The sequence below is a fragment of the Sitophilus oryzae genome, unplaced genomic scaffold, assembly GCF_002938485.1.
Source record: "Sitophilus oryzae breed Bouriz unplaced genomic scaffold, Soryzae_2.0 scaffold_1063_pilon_pilon, whole genome shotgun sequence".
Taxonomy (NCBI): domain Eukaryota; kingdom Metazoa; phylum Arthropoda; class Insecta; order Coleoptera; family Curculionidae; genus Sitophilus; species Sitophilus oryzae.
Window position 1 is genome coordinate 556,894 of NW_022145686.1, and position 26,597 is coordinate 583,490.

A 26,597-nucleotide genomic window follows, 5' to 3' on the forward strand; every position below is an offset into this window, starting at 1 on the left:
AGATTATGGGGATTTTCGGGGTCTTCAAAATCGACATACAAGATATTTTCGTCACTCATTTTAATAGATATAGATCTTATAAATCTTATATATAAATAATGGAATATATATATATATATATATATATATATATATATATATATATATATATATATATATATAATAATAATAATAATAATAATAAATAGTCTTTATTGTAATCCATAAGTATTACAAAAGGCGAAGTTGAAGCATTGCTTCCTATCTTAACCTATACATTTACAAAAAAAAACATATAATATACAATGCATATTCAATCCTATAAATTCATAGAGAAAGAAACCCTGCTACTTTTTCCAAAAAAAAGAGCTACAATAAATTCAATTACAAAAAAAAAAGAAAACAGTCTATCTTAAAGTTTACAATTAAACCGCTTACATCCAACAAGCACCAACCAAAAAAAAATAATAAAAAATATAGATATGTAATATAATGTACTTATCAAGAAACGTGGCTTATTATCAGTCTTTTAGCTTCCAATCTGAACTTTTCAGGCGGGGCACTTTTTAAATTGATAGGGACATCATTGTAGAGAGCTGCTATGTTATAGCTAAATGACCTTTCAAAAAGGGTCGTTTTATGCTTAGGCGGTGTTAACAAGAATTTATGCCGGAGATCTAGATTGTGCGCCTCAAATCTAAATTTTATTTTTTGGTACAAGTATTCAGGTTGTTTTTTAAAGATGATTTTATTATAAAGGACTAGACTATGTAATCGTCTTCTCTCACTCATATCTAGCCACTTAATTTCTTTCAGTTTTGCGCTAATGCCTGTATCGTATTTTCTCAACCCAGATATCATTCGCACACAATAATTTTGAATATACTGTATTCGCTTTTGGTCACGTGACAGTAAGCATGAACTGTAGAGCACGTCACAAAACGTGAAATGTGACAGAACAAGGCTGTCACAAAGCATTTTCTTCATGTTACTGTTCAGCAGGTGTTTACTCCGATATATTAATTTTAAATTAATGAACGCCTTCTTAATACAATTGTCAATATGCTCTGTAAACCTTAAGCGAACATCCATGAATAACCCTAGGTTTTTTGCCACATGAGTACATTTCAACACTTCATTCTCCAGGCTTATTTTGACAAAATTTTCATGTCTATCTCTGCATTGGGACCGTCCAAAAAGTAGGAGTTGGCATTTTTTTGGATTTAGTTCCAGGGAGTGCGCCTTAGAAATATTACAGAGGAGAGCCAAATCAGAGGATAATTTCTCATTTGCTACTAAAATTTCGGAAGGAGGGAAGGACAGGTACAATTGTGTGTCATCAGCATATAGATGAATAGAAGCATATTTTAAATTGCAGGTGAGCTGAGACGTGTATAGGGTAAATAGCAATGGCCCAAGTATGGAACCTTGAGGCACACCACTTGTAACGCATTTAGAGGTAGATTGTTGTCCTTGGATTTTTACTGCTTGACTTCTTCCAGTGAGATAACTTTTGATAAGTTTACAAGCATCGTTTTTAAATCCCAGGTGTTGCAATATAGCCAGAAGTAATTGGTGGTTTAATCTGTCGAAGGCCTTAGAATAGTCAAGCAAGACAAGTGTTGTGAGTTCACCACGATCCGCTGCTTGCAGTATGTCATCCGTCACCTTTAACAGAGCTGTGGCGCAGCTATAATCTCTGCGAAAACCGGACTGAAAAGAAGGTAATAAATTATATTTATCAACATAATTTCTGATCTGTCCCTCTAGAATTCTTTCAACTATTTTAGACATAGTGGGCAATATGCTTATAGGCCTAAGCTCCGATAGTTGGGTGGGCGATGCAACCTTAGGAATTGGTAATAAAAAGGAACTTTTCCAGATGCTCGGGAAAGAAGCCGTTTCAATGCAGTAGTTTACCAAGTGAACAATAAACGGAATAATGTAAGGACAACAATTTAATATCATAGAGAGACCAATTCCATCCATTCCTATAGCCTCTGATTTAATAGAAAAGAGAGCAGAACAAACCTCATCAGTTGTGGCTAAGGGGAAATGAAAATCTCCGCTACCTTGTTTTATATTATGTTGGTAGAATGCCAACATGTCAGGATCCGGGGCTGAAGAGTTTGAAGAGTTTATGAAGAACATATTTATTTCTTCAGCGTTACCGAGTTGGGGAGGGATAGTAATCCTAGCAGATTTAGTATGAATGTCAAGTTCTTTAACAATTTCCAATTATTTTTAGAATCTCCCAGCTGAAAGTTATTTTCAAGATAAACTTTCTTTACATTTTCTATGGCTATAGACACCTGGTTACGGAGTTGTCTGTAGCATTCCCAGTTATTGGACGTTTTTTGTTTTTTATATTTGGTTAATGCCTTATCTCGAAGACGCATAAGGCATTTTATATTTTGAGTCAGCCATGGTGTGCGTTTTTTGGTGATTCTAGAATTTCTAATAGGGGCATGTTGATCATATAAATTCAATAGATAGTCATTGAGTAATTTTATTTTGTCATTAATATTTTGAAGATAGAAAATATTATTTAAAGGCAAATTCACTAAATCTGAGTAGAAACGGCCACGATCAAAAAGTCTAAAATCCCGATAAGTGACTATGAGAGGCGGTGGTTTTAGTATTCGCAACCGCATACGACATTTAATAAGAAAGTGGTCAGCTATTTGACAGGAGGGATCGACACTACTGTCCAAGAGCAGCCGATCATCAGAGCAAAGAATAAGATCCAAAAGAGAGGCGCAGTTATTGTAACGCCGTGTTGGCTCATCGAGAATTTGAGTGATATTATATACTTGTAATACAGCAAGAAAGCGTTGTGTATATAAACAATCCAATCTCAGCATATCTATGTTAAAGTCGCCCAAGCACATAAGATTATCACATAATAATAAATTTCTTGAGATATTTAGTTCAAATTCATCAATAAAGGCATTAAAGTTAGTATAGTTTGGAGGCCTGTAAAGAACTCCTAAAATATTTTTTATGTTATTAATTTTAAATTCTATCCACAACTGTTCAGAAAAGTTATATCAATGTTATCCAACATAGAATACCTTATAGCGTTGCTGATGTAAATGAGAACTCCCCCGCCCCTACCCTGCTGGCGGTCGCATCTTACTATAGTATACCCGTCAATCTCAAGAACTTCATTGTCAATAGCACTGGAAAGCCACGTTTCCGTAACGGCAAATACATCAAACTTATTTAATATAATACAATACTTAACACTATTCATCTTATGTATAATGGAACGGGCATTAACATGTCCGATATTTAAATTATTGTTTATGCTATTCATAATCATTTAGTCTATTCTTCTTCATACAAAACTATCGACTTCTCCAACTCCACCAATCTGCAGTATATTGGACATTTCTGATTAAAGACGGTATGGCTGGTGTCAAAATTTAGATTGTTCTTAATATCATGTGCTCTAGGGCTTCTGTTGGTGTTGATCTGCAGTAATTTCATTATTGTTGACTTTGTATAGTGCCCTTACAAGCCCGGCTACCAGTTTGATGGCCCTGTTGCTTACACTGCAGACAGAAAGATGGGTTACTGCAGGATCCCGCTTTGTGGCCTTCTTCTCCACATCTCATGCATAGGTGTTCTCGATCGGGGCCTTTACATTCCGTCCTGACGTGTCCCGGCTCCCAGCACTTGTAGCACCTTTCATCTCTCTGGCGTTCGACGATACGGCAGTCTACCCATCCGATTTTCAGGACTTTCATCTCAATCAGCCTATTTGCTTCTAGGTCGTTAGCAATGATGGTGGCGTTCTGTTTGTTCCTGAACGTTGGACGTAGAGCTCTCACTTCTACTTTATCCAGAGTGCAGCCTGTTGCCTTCACTATATCCTCCCTGATCTCCTCCGCCGTTGTCAGCTCATCCATACCTTTGATATGGAGTATTTTCTTAGAGCTAAGCGTTGAAGCTGTTATTCCGGGTAGTCTACCCTTTATCTCGGTCTTGAGGATATCAGTCTTATCAGACCCATTGCTAACCTTAATCATGAGATCTCCCTTCTTAGTTCGCTGAATGTCTTTAATTTCCACTCCAATTTCTCGTGGATTTATCGTCTGCTTGACTGTCTTGAGCAGGTCCGCATAGCTACAGCCTTCCATTTTAAGTAACAAATCGTCCTTTGGTCTTCTAGGCGTAGTGGGGTTTACATTTATCTGGGTCAGGTCCTGTTTCCGCGTCCTGGTATCTCTTTTAAAAGTAGAGGCATAACTTACAATTTCCAGTCCAGAGTCTGCGAAAATAAAGCCGGCCATCCTGTGAAGTATGGTACCAGTTACCCCCTCCAGAAGAGGAATTGCCATCTTTACTCTCCCGGATTTCAATGCACTCTCCTTGACTTGTTTCAGTGAATTGAATATCCCTTCATCTGAAGAGGCTTGATCTGATCCATTCTCACTTATTATAGGATAGTATATTGTCCTCTTTATGGACGTGTAATTTCCCTTGCCATCGGGAAACTCCAGCGCATGTCTCATGGTGGCAATATCCCCAGTACTTCTACACTGTTTTTTGAGAACCTCTACCCCGCCGAATTTATTTACTGCGGCTCTGATATGATTGTCAACGCCCACGATATCTTTATAACAAGGTAGGATCAAATCAAATTCAGCTGGTGCTTCCCATATATTCTCCTGTTGAGTTGGTACCTTGGGGAAAATATCATCAGTCCAGATTTCTTCATGTACCTCCTGGAAGGCTTCATAGGTCTCGTTTCGACGAAGTAACCTTCTCGTCTCGACTTTTTTACAGGCTTCTCTGCATGCTACACATTGGGTCGTATCGTTTATACTACCCTGTTCTCTGGTTTCTTGCGTGAGCTTTATTTGCTCCCGGAGCGCTTTATTTTCCTCCTGAGATTTCTTTAGCCTCTCCTCCATGTTGCCAGTATGACCAGACGACAGCCATTCCTCAAATTTCTTTGAATGGAGTATTTCAGCTTGAAAAGCAAGCTTAGTTACTGCCTCTTTTACTTCCCTTTTTGGGTTGTATGAGTCTCGGATCACTTTGTCTAGTGCCTTAATCTGCTTATATATTCTCTCAATCGTTTCCCTCCCATCGAATGCTTTAGTTCCCGTTATTCTAGTAAATTCAGAAGCTTGATCCATACGTTTACGTTTACTAGGCTGTTCTTGTTCGCTCTGTACATTGCCAGGCACCACTATGCTTCGATAATCCGGCAGAGAGTTTGTTCGAGATCTAGGTGGAGTTCTACTTATTGAGTCTCTTCTTACAAAGGGGTCCACGTTGGTCGCGATTTCAAGTTCAGTCTCCAACTGTGTCGATGGTAGGTTACCATGCCCTTCTGACAAACCACTAACGCCCGATTTTACACTCGGCGATTGACTCTTTACCATGTTTCTATTATCAATATTATCCATGCTTTGAAGTCAACAGCGCATCGTACGCAAAGGGGCGGGCCGAAATTACTGGGAACGGGTATACCCTCGGAGTAAGTTCCTACCCCAGTTCCCTGAGGCCCAGTCTTCGTTTTCCCCGTCCCGGAATCCAGACGGACGGGGACTCGCCCGGAGCGATGTGAGGTCCGATCCTCACATTCAGTGCGTACTTCCTGGTCAGGGTCCGAAGCGGCTGCTCACTGTTCCATACTGCAGCTTACGCCTCGGCAGAGCAAGCTCACATCAACTTTTTCCGTGGAAGGCGGTACTTAGTACTCCCAGCGCAGCCACAGCATGAAACGACCTTTGAGGAAAAGGGTAGGTCAGGGATACCCTTTGCTCAGAGTAAAGGGTTGGATAAAGATGGGAAATTAAGGAAGCTTGGAAAGGATCCCCCTGGGAGTGGGAGAGAGCCTAGCTAGGGCACCTCGGGTTCACCGTACCCGTACCAGCATTGCCGGTCCCTGAACGGAACGCTAAAATTATGTTATGCCAAAACTCTTCATTAGTTTCTTCTGGATCACCAGGTGTCTCTAAATGACGGACCTATTTGTTTTATATCAGTGCCCAATCTATCTCTAATAAATGACATTAATTGTCATGTTTGACATTTTATGTCAGGTTAATAATATATTTTTGAACTTTTGCTTAGGCGTAAAAATGCTTTACTTTTCGTAAAAATGAGTGTTTTATATTGTCAATGACGTCGCAAAAATTAATACTTTAATGACGTTTGAAAAAAATAGTATATTTTATTAGGAGTAAAAATTATACTTTTTGTGGAGATGGCTGTACGCACTTGTGTTTGACGTAAGCATCCACGGCGACGATTTGATGCAATCGAACAGTCCTTTAGAATATATATAGTTCTAGAATAATAGCTCACATAACATTCCAAATTCTGTTGGTGTACCTGGTAAATTTTAAAAGTTTATTCCCACCTACCTTATGTTTAACCAACTGTCGCCCGTAAAGCTCCATACTTGTTCATACTCACTATGCGATGATGTGGTTTGTTAATGCCTCGATGCGATCGGTTGTGCGGCTGTTTGACGGAATTTCGGTTTTTGGACGAACCATCAAAAGAAATATCACGAACACGATCGATGAATTTCCAAACGAACTGACGAATCGCATCGATGAACCACATCATGCTCACTATGGACGCATCAAATATATGAATGAGCGCATAGTGAGTATGGGGTTTAACAACCGCATTATTGTTATCTTTGTCTTACTTGTTATTACTGCAATTTAGAATTCTTCTACGCAATTACAATACAATTTAAAACTGATTTTATTAGGTCAGAGGATGCGCAGAAAACCATTCTAAGATGTTCCATTTGTGGCTACCAAACAATACGTAGTACACGTTTTGAAAAACACCAGAAAATTCACTTGGCACCGGTAGATCGAGAGATGTTTACTTGTGCGCACTGTGACAAACCATATATATCAAAACAGGGCTTAAAACATCACATTGAGGATAATCATATTGATTCCAGGTAAATTTATTGTTAGCTAAGAATTAAAGCGTACGATATTCGACGACACGATGATACAATATTAATTTTATTAGTTGAATTTAAAGATTTCGATTGGTTAGGAAATTCCGTAGTTTCTAAATTTATTTAATTTTCATGCCTCCATTTATCGGATAATATGAATCGCTTGTGATTGGTCAACAATATTTGACAATGGCAATTCAAAATATGTCATTTTTTGTTTTCATTTCTATAACCGTTTCCGTCAGTTTTACTTTTCGGTAATTTTTTGCAACTCCTTAAAATGCAAAATTATACTGTAAAATCAGAACTGAAAAGAGAATTTACCACTTCTCGATACGAAATAAATACCCCAAATTTGTCAACAAAAAAGTATTGTTAGGTTAAATTTGTCAAAAAATTGTCAAAACATCCGTTATCGTACGAAAAGTTAAATTTATTTTAACATTCTTTGTTGACGGGCATGAATTAAAAATTTTCAGATGAAAACTGGCGCGAAAATACTCAATCAGTCCGTCGCGTCGTCGGATGATCGTATCAACGGAGGACGTATGCATGAAAATCCACCTTTATTCCTAAATCATATATGTATACTTCTTGTATAATTACCCTAACATTGTACAAGGTAATACAAGGTGACCCAGTATTCTAAAAAAAGTTCAATACCAGTTTTCTTAATTAATTTTCTTCCAATCCTTTTTATAAAATATGGGACAGGGTAGGTAGAAAAAATTATTTACTCTGCCGTATTTTCTATACGTAGAAAATTAATTTTCTATACCAACTAAATTTCTACACTTTTTACATATGTCCAGACGTAGAAAATTAATTTTGTATATTATAAGCGGTTTTTTGAGTTTATATTTATTTCAAATACTTTAATCACGATTAGTACAAGAAATCCTTCATATACATATACCGTATGATCGAATAAAAACGGCGTCAGCGATGGCTATGAAATGAAGATCGCTGTCATTTTATATGTAAATTTATATAGGAAATGTCATCGATCGTCATTTCCAAGCCAACTGGACGCCGTTTTTATTCGATCATACGGTATAAAAGCTCAAAGGGTTTCTTTGTTACATCCATCCCGCCGACCGCTTCACCAATTTTGATGATTCTTTTTTTAAATAAAAGGTATAAATATCTAGATTTGTTATAAAACATTTTGGTATTGTTTAATCGCCATTTCTTTATATAAAACGAATAAATGTTAAAAAAATACCTGATGAACACCTACACACAATTGCACAATACCTTGAGAGATTATTTGTCATTGTCACTGATGTGTCAGCTGGATAACTTGTAGTTTGGACCAAGTTTGAACTTTTGTTAGTTTTTATTTGTATTAGCGGTCAGTTTACACATATAAATTATAAATGATGTAATTAGTTTATTAGCTGGACAAAGCGATTTTAGGAAATTCCTCCTCAGGCTGTAAAATTGTATTGAAAAGTTTGTTGAATGAAAATTCCTTGCTATCTGGTCTAGAAGTGTGAAACTTTGCACAAAACGATCCTTGAGTGAACTCTTTTTCAAGAAGAGATTTTCGCAATTTGTCCCCTACATAGGTAAAGTTAGTAAAATTTTATATAAAACTTCGTGACCGACAGATTATGAATTTTATGAATTTTAAAAGACATTATTAATTTTAAAATTACAAAATATTTTTGAGGCGAAAATTGATCTGCAAAGAAGATCAATTTCATTTTTATAATTTATCAGAACTATTAAGATTTTGTATTTTAGAGTTTATTTCAGAGCGTTTATTCAAGAATATTATCAAAATTTATACTTTTGATATGTAAAGTTTGATAAAGTCATATAAAGGGTATGAAAAAATAAACAGCGGTTTATACATTTTCAGATTGTTTTGTTAACGTAAAAAGATTCGAGGTGTAACGCAAATGAGGTTCCGAGGAAAAGCTAGTAAACTAATAATGATATATCTAATTGTTATTTATTATTTAACAAATGGATAGTATATAGTATGTCAAAAAAGCTTAACTATTAATATCCATATTTAGGCCACTTGGAAAAAAGTGTTGGAAAGCTAATTATGGTTTTGCTTTGTTCAGTTGACATGAAAGATAAGTATCCTAGTTTTGAACAATTGCTCGACTGCCGCTCGACTCAGGAGGATCAAAAGATGGTAAAATTCTTCGACTTTTTTCAGATTTTCGTATATAATTGCGAAACGTTGCGTTCTAGACAATATTACACTATTACAAAAATTAAAGACCATTAAATTCTGCGTATAATGACTTTCAATTCGTTAAATTCGGTCCAGTAGTATGACAGAAATCGAAAGAGGAAGCATGGTAATATTTACCAATTTTACTGATAAACGCATTAAAGTGACATTGACATTTTCGTCACACGATCGTTCTGAATAATAAACCGTACAATAAAAGTTGCAAAAAAGCATCACATTAGCCTTTTACGTGAAGAAATACATGCGGAGGAATGAACTTTTTCGCGTTCCGGCCAACTCTTTATGTAATTACTTAAGAAGTGGTATTCTGTGAGTTTTTTGAAAAAAAAACGGATTTTTTTGAAAATCAATTTTATTTTTTCCTGTCGTTACTTTTCAGAAAATTAAAAAACTACTTGCGCGTTCTCATAGCCATTTTATTAGAGCTATCTAATGGTATTTTTAGATTTTCAAATTAGCTGATAATTTGTGAGATACAGAGGCCAACATAATTTTTTTAAATACGGACCTGCAATTTTTATTTCAGGTTTTGAAAGAACTCGGTCTCCTGAGTACAATGATATGCCACACTTGATACTTTTTTTTGTTTTGGGTACCTTTACAGTAACAAAAGTATTTAACTGTTATTTAAAATAATTTGAAGTCCGACTCTGGTTTTTTAATTTATTTAATCTGATTATATTCAGCACAACAATATTGATCAGATCTAATTAACATTGAATAAGGAAAATCACGCCAATTGAAAGATTCAAATAATTAATATCCAGGTCAGCAAATCTTACATTATCGATGTTGGTATCGATTTACAAATTTTTGAAGTTGACAATACGGAAAACGGCCACCTTATTTCATTTAATGGTGCCGTTTCGGCGTTAAAGGCGATTTAACCTATTTTAGATGGGTAGAAACTAGAAACGTAAAATCGGTGTGTACAGGGACATCATTTTAAGTGTCTCACTCGATTTATAATTTTCCTGTTTGGTATTTAAAGATAATAGAAAGATTTCCTAATGTAATTTTTCACGAGGATGCCGATCTCTACACCAAAATTTTTTAAAACGTCAATTTTGACAGATACGACGCCATCTTGATTTTTTTTAAATGGAAACCCCCACATATTTTAGCATGGTCTGGTAGACATATTTTAGCTAATTTCTAAAATATATAGTATACTAAACTTTGCACTTACCGTTTTGGATATACAGTGGATTTAAAAATGAATTGTTCCAGAATCATTTTAAGTGTCTCAACCAATTTAAAATTTTCTTCTTCTCTATTTTAAGATAGTAAAAAGATATTTCAATGTAATTTTTCGCGAGGATGCCGATTTTCTGCATTAAAATTTTTTAAAACGTCAATTTTGACAGATACGACGCCATCTTGATTTTTTTTTAAATGGAAACCCTATCATATTTTAGCATGGTCCGGTAGACATATTTTAGCTAATTTCAAATATATATAGTTTAGTATACTTTGCTCTTACCGTTTTCGATATACAGTGGATTTAAATATGAATTGTTCCAGAATCATTTTAAGTGTCTCACCCAATTTAAAATTTTCCTCTTCTCTATTTTAAGATAGTAAAAAGATATTTCAATGTAATTTTTCGCGAGGATGCCGATTTTCTACATTAAAATTTTTTAAAACGTCAATTTTGACAGATACGACGCCATTTTGATTTTTTTTAAATGGAAACCCCATCATATTTTAACTTGGTCCGGTAGACATATTTTAGTTAATTTCAAAAATATATAGTTTAGTATACTTTGCTCTTACCGTTTTCGATATACAGTGGATTTAAATATGAATTGTTCCAGAATCATTTTAAGTGTCTCACCCAATTTAAAATTTTCCTCTTCTCTATTTTAAGATAGTAAAAAGATATTTCAATGTAATTTTTCGCGAGGATGCCGATTTTCTACATTAAAATTTTTTAAAACGTCAATTTTGACAGATACGACGCCATTTTGATTTATTTTTAAATGGAAACCCCATCACATTTTAACTTGGTCCGGTAGACATATTTTAGTTAATTTCAAAAATATATAGTTTAGTATACTTTGCTCTTACCGTTTTCGATATACAGTGGATTTAAATATGAATTGTTCCAGAATCATTTTAAGTGTCTCACCCAATTTAAAATTTTCCTCTTCTCTATTTTAAGATAGTAAAAAGATATTTCAATGTAATTTTTCGCGAGGATGCCGTCCGCGACATTACATTTATTTTCTACATTAAAATTTTTTAAAACGTCAATTTTGACAGATACGACGCCATCTTGATTTTTTTTAAATGTAAACCCTATCATATTTTAGCATGGTCCGGTAGACATATTTTAGCTAATTTCAAAAATATATAGTTTAGTATACTTTGCACTTACGGTTTTCGATATACAGTGGATTTAAATATGAATTGTTCCAGAATCATTTAAAGTGTCTCACCCAATTTAAAATTTTCCTCTTCTCTATTTCAAGATAATAAAAAGATATTTCAATGTAATTTTTCGCGAGGATGCAGATTTTCTACATTAAAATTTTTTAAAACGTCAATTTTGACAGATACGACGCCATTTTGATTTTTTTTAAATGGAAACCCTATCATATTTTAGCATGGTCCGGTAGACATATTTTAGCTAATTTCAAAAATATATTGTTAAGTATACTTTGCACTTGCCGTTTTCGATATACAGTGGATTTAAAAATGAATTGTTCCAGAATCATTTTAAGTGTCTCACCCAATTTAAAATTTTCCTCTTTTCTATTTTAAGATAGTAAAAAGATATTTTAATGTAATTTTTCGCGAGGATGCCGATTTTCTACATTAAAATTTTTTACAACGTCAATTTTGACAGATACGACGCCATCTTGATTTTTTTAAAATGTAAACCCCTACATATTTTAGCATGGTCCGGTAGACATATTTTAGCTAATTTCAAAAATATATAGTTTGGTATACTTTGCTCTTACCGTTTTCGATATACAGTGGATTTAAAAATGAATTGTTCCAGAATCATTTTAAGTGTCTCACCCAATTTAAAATTTTCCTCTTTTCTATTTTAAGATAGTAAAAATATATTTTAATGTAATTTTTCGCGAGGATGCCGATTTTCTACATTAAAATTTTTTACAACGTCAATTTTGACAGATACGACGCCATCTTGATTTTTTTTAAATGGAAACCCCATCATATTTTAACTTGGTCCGGTAGACATATTTTAGCTAATTTCAAATATATATAGTTTAGTATACTTTGCTCTTACCGTTTTCGATATACAGTGGATTTAAATATGAATTGTTCCAGAATCATTTTAAGTGTCTCACCCAATTTAAAATTTTCCTCTTCTCTATTTTAAGATAGTAAAAAGATATTTCAATGTAATTTTTCGCGAGGATGCCGTCCGCGACATTACATTTATTTTCTACATTAAAATTTTTTAAAACGTCAATTTTGACAGATACGACGCCATCTTGATTTTTTTTAAATGGAAACCCTATCATATTTTAGCATGGTCCGGTAGACATATTTTAGCTAATTTCAAAAATATATAGTTTAGTATACTTTGCACTTGCCGTTTTCGATATACAGTGGATTTAAAAATGAATTGTTCCAGAATCATTTTAAGTGTCTCACCCAATTTAAAATTTTCCTCTTCTCTATTTTAAGATAGTAAAAAGATATTTCAATGTAATTTTTCGCGAGGATGCCGATTTTCTACATTAAAATTTTTTAAAACGTCAATTTTGACAGATACGACGCCATCTTGTTTTTTTTAAATGGAAACCCCATCATATTTTAACTTGGTCCGGTAGACATATTTTAGTTAATTTCAAAAATATATAGTTTAGTATACTTTGCACTTACCGTTTTTGATATACAGTGCATTTAAAAATGAAATCTTTAGAATTATTTTAAGTGACTCATCCAGTTTACAATTTTCGAATTTTAAAATTCTTGAAAATGTAAAATTTGACAATTACGACGCTTAAATTTTTTTATTTATTTATACTTTGATTCTTCTTCAATATGACCTTTACATACGGGGTGATTCCGGAAACTTTGGCAGCATATTTTGCAGATAAAAATAAGTAAAAAAGTTCGTATAAATGTCCTAACATGCTTAGTTTCGGAGATAGAGGGAGTAGAAGTATCATTTTTATTTCGATATTTTCCAAATAATTTATGAAGTAACGTTAATACTTTGATGAAAATTGGTGTCTGGGAGATTTTTGATATGAGAAATTTGATTTTGATGTCAATATAAATTCAATTTCTAGGGGGCGCCACATACACGTGTTTTAACTGTTTTGAAGAGTAATAACTTTTCGTCCTTACTACTGAGTGTACGTACTATAAAACTACTGAGTGAAAAAATATTCATTTATAACGATTTTTACCTAAAAAAGGTCTGTTGGTAAAAATTGTTACGAGTAATGGTTCTCGAGATATTGGGAATCGAAATTATCAATACCTGTTATCATTGACAGATACTAAAGATGTGGAGTTACTAGACTGAAATCATAAACTTGAAATGTTTTTTGCCAAAAGTTCAACAGAAACTGTTTTATCATCATTTTTCCGCAGAAAAAATTATAATAAATTTAAAAAAAATAAAATTTCCCACATTTATTATTTCCGCCAAATATCTATCTATTTTTACTACCAAATATCTATCTACTCAACTCAAGAAAATGTATATTTTTTTACTCAGTAGTTTTATACAGGTATGGGCGAAAAGTTATTACTTTTCAAAACAGTTAAAACACATGTAGGTGGCGCCCCCTACAAATAAGAGTCATATTGACATCAGAATCAAGTTTTAACATTGAAAATGTTTCTGTTATCCTATATATGGGAGCCCAAATCGAATTAAAATGCTACATTTGCTACACCATGACGTCATATATACAAGGGTATAGGAAATCTCGGCACAGCGGCGGCAGTCGGCCAGCGCGCGCAAAAACCATTACATCGCTAATTGTTTATTGATATATCTTTATTAGTTTAAAAGCAAAAAATATGGGGTTTGCTTTGATACCTTGTCAAGACATAAGCGAAACTTTTAAATTGTTTCTTTTTTCATTTAGGCCTTCGTTTTTCGTTAAATGAAAGTTATATTAAAAAAGGCTATTTTAAACCAAATTTTCGCATGATTGAAATGAGTTATTCATATTTAAAGTTTTTTGGTCATAAGCGCTAATGGAAATGCTTTTTGTAAATAATTATAAAAATTACTCCCTACGAAGACTTTATTGTGTACTGGATCAAAAAATAAGTATTTGTTTTCTCTATACGGTGGTATTAATATATCGATTTTTGATGATAGTGCCCTTTTACCCGGTCTAATTTTGTACTACTTTCGGAATAAGGGTCCCCATATCATGTACTATACTTCCATCCCTGAAAAATTCAGGTTGTGACACCGAAGTGAGACGTAAAGTCAAAATAAGCTTTAATCTACCTACATCATAGGTAGGTGTAAGTACTCTAAGTATATTCTACCTAGACAGTAGCTGACAGTAGTAATTAATTTGTTATCCGATAAGTAGTTGTCATTATATAAGTTTAATCATCTTATACCTCCTATAACGGTAGGTTTTGGATTTTCTCCTGATTGGTTTGTTAAACAAAAATATACTGGGCCATATAAATGTCTAACACAATACATGTATTGAATGTACTTATTTTAACCAATACATTGTTTTGTTTTTTTAATCTCACAAATAAGAAATGTTTTATAGTTTTTATTATAAAAAACAGTGATTATACAATTTATTTGCACCCCTTACACTGTTTTCTGTAAGGGGTGTAACCAGGAGTATATTTCGTAACCTCTTACGATATAAGAGGGCCACAAAGTGTTTTATTACTTAATGCTTAGATTAAAATTTAATAATATATTTGTACATAAAATAAAATAGACTAGAAAGTCAATTAATTAATATTGACGTAATTACTAAATAATTAAAAAAAAAATTCTAATTATTTTAGTGTATTTTTAGTCACCTAATTATAAAGGAGAGATAACCAACCATTGCATTATTTTACTCACAAATAAATGTTTTATGGTTTTTATTATAAAACAAGGATTAATTTTTTATACACCCCTTAACCCAAACACTCCAAGGAGGATATTTCGTGACCCCTTATTTAAAGTGGACAAGCTATATTAGTCAATGTTTTAATTACCCAGCGTCTTTAATAAAAATCTAATGTAATTTTTCATAGAAATGATTTGACATAAAAAGCAAATTTTATCTAAAAACTTTTTGATTATCTACAAGGAGTAAACCGCTGACAAATGTCTGTATACTAGTGCCAAAGTAATGCCAAAAATACAAATTAAATACCAAAATTTCTCATATAATGCCCCGCTAATGCCAAGCTGATTCCAATATAATACCACTAATGCCACGAATAATATGTAACACATTTGTTTAACGAATTAACCTGTAACAATAGTGGTAGGTACGTGCACAGATTTTTCCTAAGTAACTCAAAAGTCGTTAAAAAGTCTAATTATATTTAAAGAAGATATAATTGCAACTAATTGCATTATAAGGCCAATAATGCACAAGTAATATCATTAAAATTTTAGCGTTTTTAATTTGTGTAACATATTTCTTTAAAAAATTAACCTGTAACAATAGTGGTAGGTACGCGCACAGATTTTTTCGCTAGGTAACTTATTAAGTCGTTAAACAGGCCTATAAAAGCTATAACAACATAGGTAACTAATATTTATAATTTCATTCGAGTTTTAATCGCAAATAATAAATGTTTTTACTGGTGTATTTCTAAAGTGTTCATTATTAAAAGTAGATATTCTTCAAGTTATGTGAAGTAATAAGTAATGTTTCCGGTGAGACCGCGTATATGTCACCGGATTCTGGTTAGTATAAAGACTTTTTTCTATAGATAGAATTTTTTCTATATTTTTCTTTCAAAATAAGACTAATTTCTTCTTATTCTTTTAAATATTACAGTGTTTCTTTTTCCTAAAATGTTATACTTAATTTTCGCTTAAAATTAAAAAATCAAAAATGGAGGAAAATATACGTTATTGAATAAAGTTTATACAAATCACTTTACCATAACAAAAAAGTAAAAACATGTCATGGCGGAAGATATTCAGGTGGCATTTCACATATTTATCTATTAAAATCGAGATTAAAATAATAAACTTGCGTAACATGTTATACATGAGATAGAAAGTTTCAGAATCGATTAATACGCAATACGCTACGCAGTCAACTTGTTCCTATGCGCAGATGAGCGTCTTCAAGACTCTTCCATCGGCCAGGGAGAAGTGTCTAGCCCTAGCAGTCAACTATTAAAAGCTTGCCAATCAGGTTGGTTAGCGTGGTTATTTGAAGGGTGTTAATTCATTTGTGTTTGTCAACAACTCTAACGTGTTTGGTCGGGCTTAATAGTTGCCTGCTAGTGCTAGACACAAGTGGCCAGGGTCACGACACCGCGCGCCGCCGAAGAGGAATCGGCCTACGTTTGGCTAAACAGGCTGGACACGGTGGACTACGATATTGGCGAGTCTGAATATTTATAAAAATTTGCAAAGTAAAATATGTTGGAAAAATAATTAATCCATACATATATAAAAGCTCAAAGGGTTTTTTTGTTGCATCCATCCCGCCGAAACCGCTTCACCAATCTTGATTCTTTTTTTAAATGAAAGGTATATATGTGTAGATTTGTTATGAAGTATTTTTATAGTGCTTAATGGCTATTTCTTTGTATAAAACGACTAAATACTAAAACATACCTGAAAAACACCTACACACAATACCTCTAGAAATAAATTATTTGTCATTGTCAGTGGTGTGTCAGTTAGATTATATATTAAGTTTTTAGATATTTTAGGAGTGAGTTCATACCGCCAGCTATAGATACATAAATATTAACACAAAGGTTCGTATAAACGACATTAGTGAATTAGCTACACAAAGCGATTTTAGGAAATTCATCCTCTTAGAGAGTAAAATTATGTCGGAACAGTTTTTTGTATGAAAATTCCTTACTATTTGGTCTAGAAGAATGAAATCCTACAAAAAGAATTAGAAGAAATTTTTGAAATTCATCAACCAAATGCGTAAAGTTAGTAAAAATTTATATAAAACTTGGTGACCTCTGGATTATACACATAAAAATTGGCCCAAAGATAAAGCGAATTTATGAAATTTATACACTTAGGGAGTAGAATAGGGAATGAAAGTTTGCTGTATGAAAATGCAATACTATAACATTATAAACCAGACAGTATAAAATTTTATACAAGGGTTTATTTAGTGACATCATAACGAAATATATCTTCCTCAATTATCCTTCAAAGAATAAAAAATAACCTATAAAGAGAGTATTAGTGCTCTTAATAAATAAAAAGAAGATGAAAAATAAAAAACATCTATGCTCACTACTAGCTCTCTGTTTATTAGTAATTATTATCATTAGTAAAAAATCATTTAAATCAATGCATGAACGATTCGAGGTGGAACGCGAACGTAGTCGCGGGAAAAAGCTAGTAATTTATTAAATTATTTTATTTAACTGATTAATTTTCATTGAAAAGGATTTTTTGTAATTCGCCATTATATTAGTTAAAAACTAAGAAACTCATATCAAATTTAAGTTTTGCGATTTTGACTTATACTTTTTACAAAATCTGAACACATTTTAAAAGAAAAAAAGCTTTTGATAATATTTGTGTAGATTGACTACAAGTTGTATAACATAAATTTCTACGACCGGTCTACCTAGTGGTCTGCAGCATTGCCGTGTGGTGCAAACGTATGTCTTTTAGATACAGTAGTAGGTATTAAAAAGTTTTGTGTTTAAATGGGGTTTGCCTTTAACAGTTAGAAAAATTATATCGTAAAGTGTAACTTTCCGTAAGAATTCTTTATCTGTCATCGATCATGATCTGTCATCATGTTAACCTGATGTTTTGTATGCTATTTTGTTTTTTTGCTTGTTTGTTTTACGGATAGGTGCGATCGCATAATTATTATATATTTATTATATTTATTATTGATAATGTTTTATTTAATGTTAACATTACTACTTTTTCAGTGAATCTTTACTGTTGTTTTTTGTTAAGTTCGTTATTTAAACATATGTATGTACACTCATATTAACACTAAACATATTTTTACGTTTTTATTCATCATTTTTAATGCCCCCCGGTTGCATCTTTGTAAAGGACTGTGAATTTTTCATGTCAAAAAACTCCCAGACACGAATTTTCAGCCAAATATTGACGTTACTTCAGAAATTAATTCGAAAAAATCGAAATAAAAATGAAACTTCTACACCCAGTATCTCCGAAACTAAGTATTGTAGGACATATATTTATATGAACTTTTTTACTTATTTTTATCTGCAGAGTATGCTGCCGAAGTTTCCGGAATACAGTTCGGACCACCCTGTATATAAAAAAAATGAAAATTTAGTTTTAAACTGCTAGTCATTTATCATAAGATAGCTCAATTTACGTAAATTTCATGCATTTGGATACAAATACCACTCAGTTGTAAGTGAATGGCATTCATATTCAAATACATAAAAATTAGAGGAATTCTTGATTTCAACCCCCTGTATATAGAAAACGGTAAATGCAAAGTATACTAAACTATATATTTTTGAAATTAGCTAAAATTTGTCTACCGGGCGGTGTTAAAATTTGATGTGGTTTCTATTTAAAAAAAATCAAGATGGCGTCGTATCTGTCAAAATTGACTATTTAAAAAAATTTGGTGTAGAAATTCAGCATCCTCGCGAAAAATTACATTAGAATATCTTTTTACTATCTTAAAATTTTAAATTGGGTGAGACACTTAAAATGATTCTGGAACAATTCATTTTTAAATCCACTGTATACCGAAAACGGCAAGTGCAAAGTATACTAAACTATATATTTTTGAAATTAGCTAAAATATGTCTACCGGACCATGCTAAAATATGTGGGGGTTTCCATTTAAAAAAAATCAAGATGGCGTCGTATCTGTCAAAATTGACGATTTAAAAAATTTTGGTGTAGAAATTCAGCATCCTCGCGAAAAATTACATTAAAATATCTTTTTACTATCTTAAAATTTTAAATTGGGTGAGACACTTAAAATGATTCTGGAACAATTCATTTTTAAATCCACTGTATATCGAAAACGGTAAGTGCAAAGTATACTAAACTATATATTTTTGAAATTAGCTAAAGCATGTCTACCGGACCATGCTAAAATATGTGGGGGTTTCCATTTAAAAAAAATCAAGATGGCGTCGTATCTGTCAAAATTGACGTTGTAAAAAATTTTATTGTAGAAAATCGGCATTCTCGCGAAAAATTACATTAAAATATCTTTTTACTATCTTAAAATAGAAAAGAGGAAAATTTTAAATTGGGTGAGACACTTAAATGATTCTGGAACAATTCATTTTTAAATCCACTGTATATCGAAAACGGTAAGAGCAAAGTATACTAAACTATATATTTTTGAAATTAGCTAAAATATGTCTACCGGACCATGCTAAAATATGTGGGGGTTTCCATTTAAAAAAATCAAGATGGCGTCGTATCTGTCAAAATTGACGTTGTAAAAAATTTTAATGTAGAAAATCGGCATCCTTGCGAAAAATTACATTAAAATATCTTTTTACTATCTTAAAATAGAAAAGAGGAAAATTTTAAATTGGGTGAGACACTTAAAATGATTCTGGAACAATTCATTTTTAAATCCACTGTATGTCGAAAACGGTAAGAGCAAAGTATACTAAACTATATATTTTTGAAAGTAGCTAAAATATGTCTACCGGACCATGCTAAAATATGTGAGGGTTTCCATTTAAAAAAAATCAAGATGGCGTCGTATCTGTCAAAATTGACTATTTAAAAAATTTTAATGTAGAAAATCGGCATCCTCGCGAAAATTTACATTAAAATATCTTTTTACTATCTTAAAATAGAAAAGAGGAAAATTTTAAATTGGGTGAGACATTTAAAATGATTCTGGAACAATTCATTTTTAAATCCACTGTATATCGAAAACGGTAAGTGCAAAGTATACTAAACTATATATTTTTGAAATTAGCTAAAATATGTCTACCGGACCATGCTAAAATATGTGGGGGTTTCCATTTAAAAAAATCAAGATGGCGTCGTATCTGTCAAAATTGACGTTGTAAAAAACTTTTTTCTAGAAAATCGGCATCCTCGCGAAAAAATTACATTAAATATCTTTTACTATCTTAAAATAGAAAAGAGGAAAATTTTAAATTGGGTGAGACACTTAAAATGATTCTGAACAATTCATTTTAAATCCACTGTATATCGAAAACGGTAAGTGCAAAGTATACTAAACTATATATTTTTGAAATTAGCTAAAATATGTCTACCGGACCATGCTAAAATATGTGGGGGTTTCCATTTAAAAAAAATCAAGATGGCGTCGTATCTGTCAAAATTGACGTTGTAAAAAATTTTAATGTAGAAAATCGGCATCCTCGCGAAAAATTACATTAAAATATCTTTTTACTATCTTAAAATAGAAAAGAGGAAAATTTTAAATTGGGTCAGACATTTAAAATGATTCTGGAACAATTCATTTTTAAATCCACTGTATATCGAAAACGGTAAGAGAAAATTATACTAAACTATATATATTTGAAATTAGCTAAAATATGTCTACCGGACCATGCTAAAATATGTGGGGGTTTCCATTTAAAAAAAATCAAGATGGCGTCGTATCTGTCAAAATTGACGTTTTAAAAAATTTAGGTGTAGAGAATCGGCATCCTCGCAAAAAATTACATTAGAAAATCTTTCTACTATCTTTAAATACCAAACACGAAAATTATAAATCAAGTGAGACACTTAAAATGATGTCCCTGTACATAAAAGTGTAAATAGTAATTACATTTATTATAATAACATAGTACTTTGGCTTTATTAATTACTTACACAAAAACTTTAACTCAAATTGGATACATCATATCCAAAAAATTATACGTTGCTTACAGATATGCTGCCAAACGATTAGGCAGACTATATTCGCAATGCAGAAAACAAAACAGAGTTATTTCATTATTTGGCAACATGCTCAGGTGACAGAGCAGAATTACAAGTGGTAACCAAATCAAGTGGACTGCACCCACCAACAAGAGGCTGATGGCCGTATTATTTGGCATATGAGGGACATGGCAAATTATGGTGCTAAATCAGTTCTAATCCGATGCTCTGACACAGACGTTTTGGTTTTGGTAGTGTCATTCTACCATCAATTAAATGAAATTAGCCTTGAAGAGTTATGGATATTGTATGGAACTGGAAAATCTTCGCATTATATTCCAGCACATTTAATTGCTCTTGCCATGCAAAAAGAAAAATCAGAGGCACTAAGAGGATTTCATGCCTTCACTGGCTGTGATACGACCTCATTCTTTATAGGGAAGGGCAAACGAACGTGTTGGAAGATCTGGACCGAGGAATTCAATGAAGCTTTTGCTGCAATTTCCGAGCCTTCGAAAAATATCGACAATAGTCTTAAAAGTCTGGAAAAGTTTGTTGTCAAGCTATATGGGATTCAGGAAGTAGACAATGTGAATCAGGCTAGAAAAAAATTATTTATGTCCCAAAGTAAGCCATTGAATTTACTGCCTCCAACTGCAGCTGCTATATACCAACACGCAATGAGGGCAGCATATCAGGCAGGGCAGATTTGGGATAGATTGGCTGATATACCGCAAGCTGAGACCTTAACCTCACCTTCTTCTTGGGGGTGGTTTAAAGAAGGGACAAAGTGGAACACTTTGTGATCTGCGCAATCAAATATATGACAAGCTTGTCGTGCATTGGTTAGGTGTGGATGCACGACCCAATGCGCCACTTTAAGGTGTCTCTGCAAGAGAAGTAACCTGCCTTGTAGGCCTGCATGCAAGAAATGTATATAGAGAGAATTGCAGTAATGTAGGGTAAGTGAACTATCGGCTCTTAATTAGCAACCACACTACCAAAAGACGTAAGAATACTTGTAACTTATTGTTTATACTTTTTTTATGCAGTATTATAAAGGATCCGATTTGCCGAATTGCAGTGATAGCGAGAACGACGACGATTTGGAGTTGTAAACAATAAATAAAATGAGTTAGTAAATTGAAAAAATATTTTTAAAATTTAATATATTTATTTTATTACTTTTTAAATGCCTTGGTTGCAATGCTCGAACGGTGCGCAGGGTTTTAAAAAAGCATGGATATAAGTCCTACAAAATCAGTACCACGCAAGAAAATTTTCCCGCAGATTGTAACAGACGTCTGGAGTTTTGCGAGGCTGTAAGAGAAAGAGCCGATAATACTCCTCCTCTAGAGTGGCAACTTGGAAGAGTGGTAGGAGTGCATCCTGGAGCTGATAACGTTATTAGAGCCGTATCTATTAAAACGTCAAGGGGAACCATACAAAGACCAGTCATGAAAATTTGTGTCCTACCAGAACACTGTCAAGCAGAGAAGGTTGAAGCCTGAGAGGTTTCAAGGCGGGCGGCTATGGTGAAATAAAACGCACAACGGCAACGTCGCTTCATTTCCTTGTGACGCGTGCAGCACCCCTCCACCGTCGGCGACTGGCACCGAAAGACGAAGACGAAGAAGCCGCGGCCATTACATTCGCCTGTACTGTCAGACAGGGCGCATCGTTTCATTTTACTTATTTACGTAATTAGTTGTATATTGTTAAATATATTATTAATAAAACCACACACAAAAATCAGCGTTTTAGTACGTAACAGGTCTCATCCCGCCTCTCTAAAATTTGGAAGCCATGCATTCCTGTCGTCACGTTTGAACCATCAAACTCTTCAGTCATAGGCGTTTACTTAGATAAATGAGAAAAGTTACATGATGAAATATTTGACATAGAACTAGGTATAGTGCCCGATACTAACCAGCCCAAATGAGTTTTTTGAAGTGTTGATTAATTTTTGCCTAATTTAATTTGTCCTACACAAACAAGATCCCAGAAAATTTGAGCACCTAACAAAATATATATCAATCTGACATGGCATGTTGAATGCAGGACCAGCAAGTGCACATTTTTTAGGAATTGGAAGTTCTTCGATATCGAAATAAGTTTGTGGAATTTTATTAGTAATGTTTTTAATAACAAGACATGGAAGTTTTACTTTAAAATTATTTAAACGTGATTGCATATTTACGGAAACTCTATGAATAATTTGAAAAGCAGACTGGCCTATCCCGCTTATAGTGATATCTGTCAGAGTTCTAGGCAAATTTAATATGTTGCACAATTTTTCTGTTATGAAGTTGGATTCTGAACCGCTATCTAACAAAGCTCTGCATTCATGAACTTTACCTTGATTATCTGTGACTTGGACTATAGCAGTCGAAAGTAAAATACTATTTGAATCTTTATGACTATGAAAAGCATGACTTTCATTACCCTGAGGAGGATTTGTGACAGATGATCTATTTTGCTGAAAATTTGCAAAATGCAATAAACTATGATGTCGTATATGACATTTAGGACAAGGTTGACACTTGCAATCTTTTGACAGATGACCTTTACGAAGACAATTAAGACAAAGTTTCAATCGGATTGCTTCAGATAATCTACTATTACCATGATACAAAGAATACAAGGTATGATATTGCGCAGGTTGGTCACTACGTCACAGGTGATAAACGGTACCATTGGTCGGCAAGCTCCGCGCGCCAATTTCAAATTGTCAAACAGATGACAAAAAAAATGTGAAAATAATTTTTCAAATGTCAAGCTCCATGATTTGACATAACTTTTGGGGTTATATCCTAATTCTTCCCTATTTTAGGTCTTTTTTTATTAGTGGCAATTGAACAATACGGATATTTTTTTGTATGGCGTATGACGTCACAGGTGGTATGCGCAAACTTATCGAAATTGGAGCCGCTATCGATCATACCTTGTTTTCTTTGTACCATGTACTATTACCATCAAGTTTAATAAAATCCTTACAGTTATAAATAAGATGTTCGTTTTGACACAAGGAACATTTTAAAGCAGTTACACTGTTGTATGTATTCTTTTTTCCTCCGCGTATCGACTTAGAAGAACTTTCACTTATTGCTTCTAGTAAACGACATTTTTCTTGTAAGAATTCTTTGAACACGCGAAAAGTAGGCAAAACATTAGAACTATTTTGAGCTTCCCAAGCTCTTCTAGAAACACCATCTAATTTTGAAATTAAAATATGAATCAACAAAGTATCCCAAGAGTTCACAGGTTGGCCTAAAACTTCGAGCGCCCTAGTATGTTGTGTGACACCATCTAATAATTGTCTAAGCCCCACGTGAGATTCCTCATTTAGATTAGGTAAATTAAAAATAGCACGTACATGATTTCCGACAAGTAAGGGTATGTTTTCATAACGCTCATTTAATAGAGACCAAGCTGTGTCATAATTATTTGCCGAAACGCCTAACGATTGCACAACTTGTGCAGCTTCGCCCTTAAGTGAAAGTCTTAAGTAGTGAAATTTCTGAATTATATCTAAACTTACATTTTCGTGTATTAGAGATTTAAAACTATCTCGAAAAAATAACCATTCACTATAATCTCCATTGAAAGTAGGTAAGTTTAACTGAGGAAGTCTTACTTGCTGTTAATTATCAAATACTTTATTATCAACCGTACGTATATCATTATCAGTGATCGAATGTTCATGATTTTGTTCAGTTATTCTACATTGATCTGAAATATCAGTAGCTAAACTTATCGTTGAATAAAAGTTACTCTCAAAAGAATCCCGTTCGTTAATATCCTCTAAAACATCGCACGACTCGTTTTCTGTTGATAAAATTTCAATTTTTAATTGTATATCTTCAAATTTCTTTAAATGATCTTGAATTTGAGACAATCTAACGTCTAATTCTGACAGCGCAATTTGTTCTGACGAATTTTGTTTATCTAAAAAGTGTTTAAATCGTGTTAAACTAGATTTAAGCCTTCTTTCAGCTAACAATGCCTTTAGTTCGGCCATGACAGTTATATTCTTAATATAATATGAGATATGACAATATGAAATTAAAGAACGATAGTACTAACATTTCTCTACAATACCCTGACAGGAATTGACATGAAAATGATAAGGAATATTGTGGAAAATAGGAAAAAACCCACCTGATCTTGTCTTCTTTCAGCCAAATATTCGTCAATTGCTCTTGAAATCCCATTCAATCCGGCTCGAAGGACCATATGTTGCGTACTAAAACGCTGATTTTTGTGTGTGGTTTTATTAATAATATAGTTATCAATATACAACTAATTACGTAAATAAGTAAAATGATATGATGCGCCCTGTCTGACAGTAGAGGCGAATGCAATGGCCGCGGCTTCTTCGTCTTCGTCTTTCGAGAAGTATCTAGTCCTAGCAGTCAACTATTAAGCTTGACCAATCAGGTTGGTTAGCGTGGTTATTTGGAGTGTGTTAATTCATTTGTGTTTGTCAAAAACTCTAACGTGATTGGTCGGGCTTAACAGTTGCCTGCTAGGGCTAGACACAAGTGTCTTTCGGTGCCGGTCGCCGACGGAGGAGGGGTGCTGCACGCGTCACAAGGAAATGAAGCGACGTTGCCGTTGTGCGTTTTATTTCACCAAGACCAATTAGCTAAGACAAATCAAGTGGTGGGAAAGAATATGGCCATAGATGCCAGGTCTAGGAAATATTCCCTAACATTAAGGTTTCTATCGAGGAAATACATTTTTAGAAAGCATATTTTTGGACACAATTTAGTGTGTGTATTTAATTTGTTTTCTCAAACTTGGCATTTATAAAAGTATCATCAGATAAATATTTAAAAGAATATTTTTTGTTGGTAGATTGACCGTACCAACCAGGCTTCAGGAAATTTTCAAAACTTCATCTGGCAACAATGACAGTATCGAAGTCGTAGAACGGTAGACATACTTTGACACATTTATCAAATCAGTCGGATTTTGAAAGGGGTTGGGTGTACATCATTCTAGAATATATTTACGATTTTGAAGGTTATCCATACATCTCGAGATGTTTAATCTTTTAACAATAAAAATAATTAAACGTCCGGTTGTATCTACACTGCTCATGTTTTTGTTGCTGTTTCAGCATAATTTAAAACAAGCATTAAAAAAAATACTAAAAATCAACTTTAAAAAAGGACAATTAGCATAATAATTATAAAAAAATTAAATCAAAGGTTCAAAAATACCTCCCTGTTGTGCTTCGCAATAGCCAAGAAGGTTATAAAACTCTGACCTAACTTTAGCTAACATAACAGCGGGGATATTTTCTAACGACTGAACGATTTTTAATCGCAGCTCGACAATATTCATGGGTCATTCATGGTTATGGTCATAAATGGAATTTTTTACATATCCCCACAGAAAGAAGTCATTGGGCGACATATCAGGAGAACGTGGTGGCC

The 26,597-nt window shown here is 33.3% G+C and overlaps 1 protein-coding gene across 3 annotated transcripts in view; it reads left to right on the forward strand.

Annotated features, from left to right (window-relative positions):
• Nucleotides 1–369: 369 nt before the first annotated feature.
• The window catches only part of LOC115878687 (RE1-silencing transcription factor B-like), a 31,277-nt gene continuing 5,049 nt past the window's right edge, over nucleotides 370–26,597 (forward strand). Inside the window, exons 1-3 of one of the 3 annotated variants that reach the window (XM_030895265.1) lie at nucleotides 370–1,302; nucleotides 1,358–1,923; nucleotides 6,725–6,925. In XM_030895265.1, coding sequence (XP_030751125.1) covers nucleotides 1,922–1,923; nucleotides 6,725–6,925 — 203 coding nt within the window. In that variant the 5' untranslated portion in view covers nucleotides 370–1,302; nucleotides 1,358–1,921. Of the gene's footprint in view, nucleotides 1,924–6,724; nucleotides 6,926–26,597 lie in introns of all 3 variants that reach the window. The other 2 variants (XM_030895255.1, XM_030895272.1) reach the window with 2 other exon arrangements.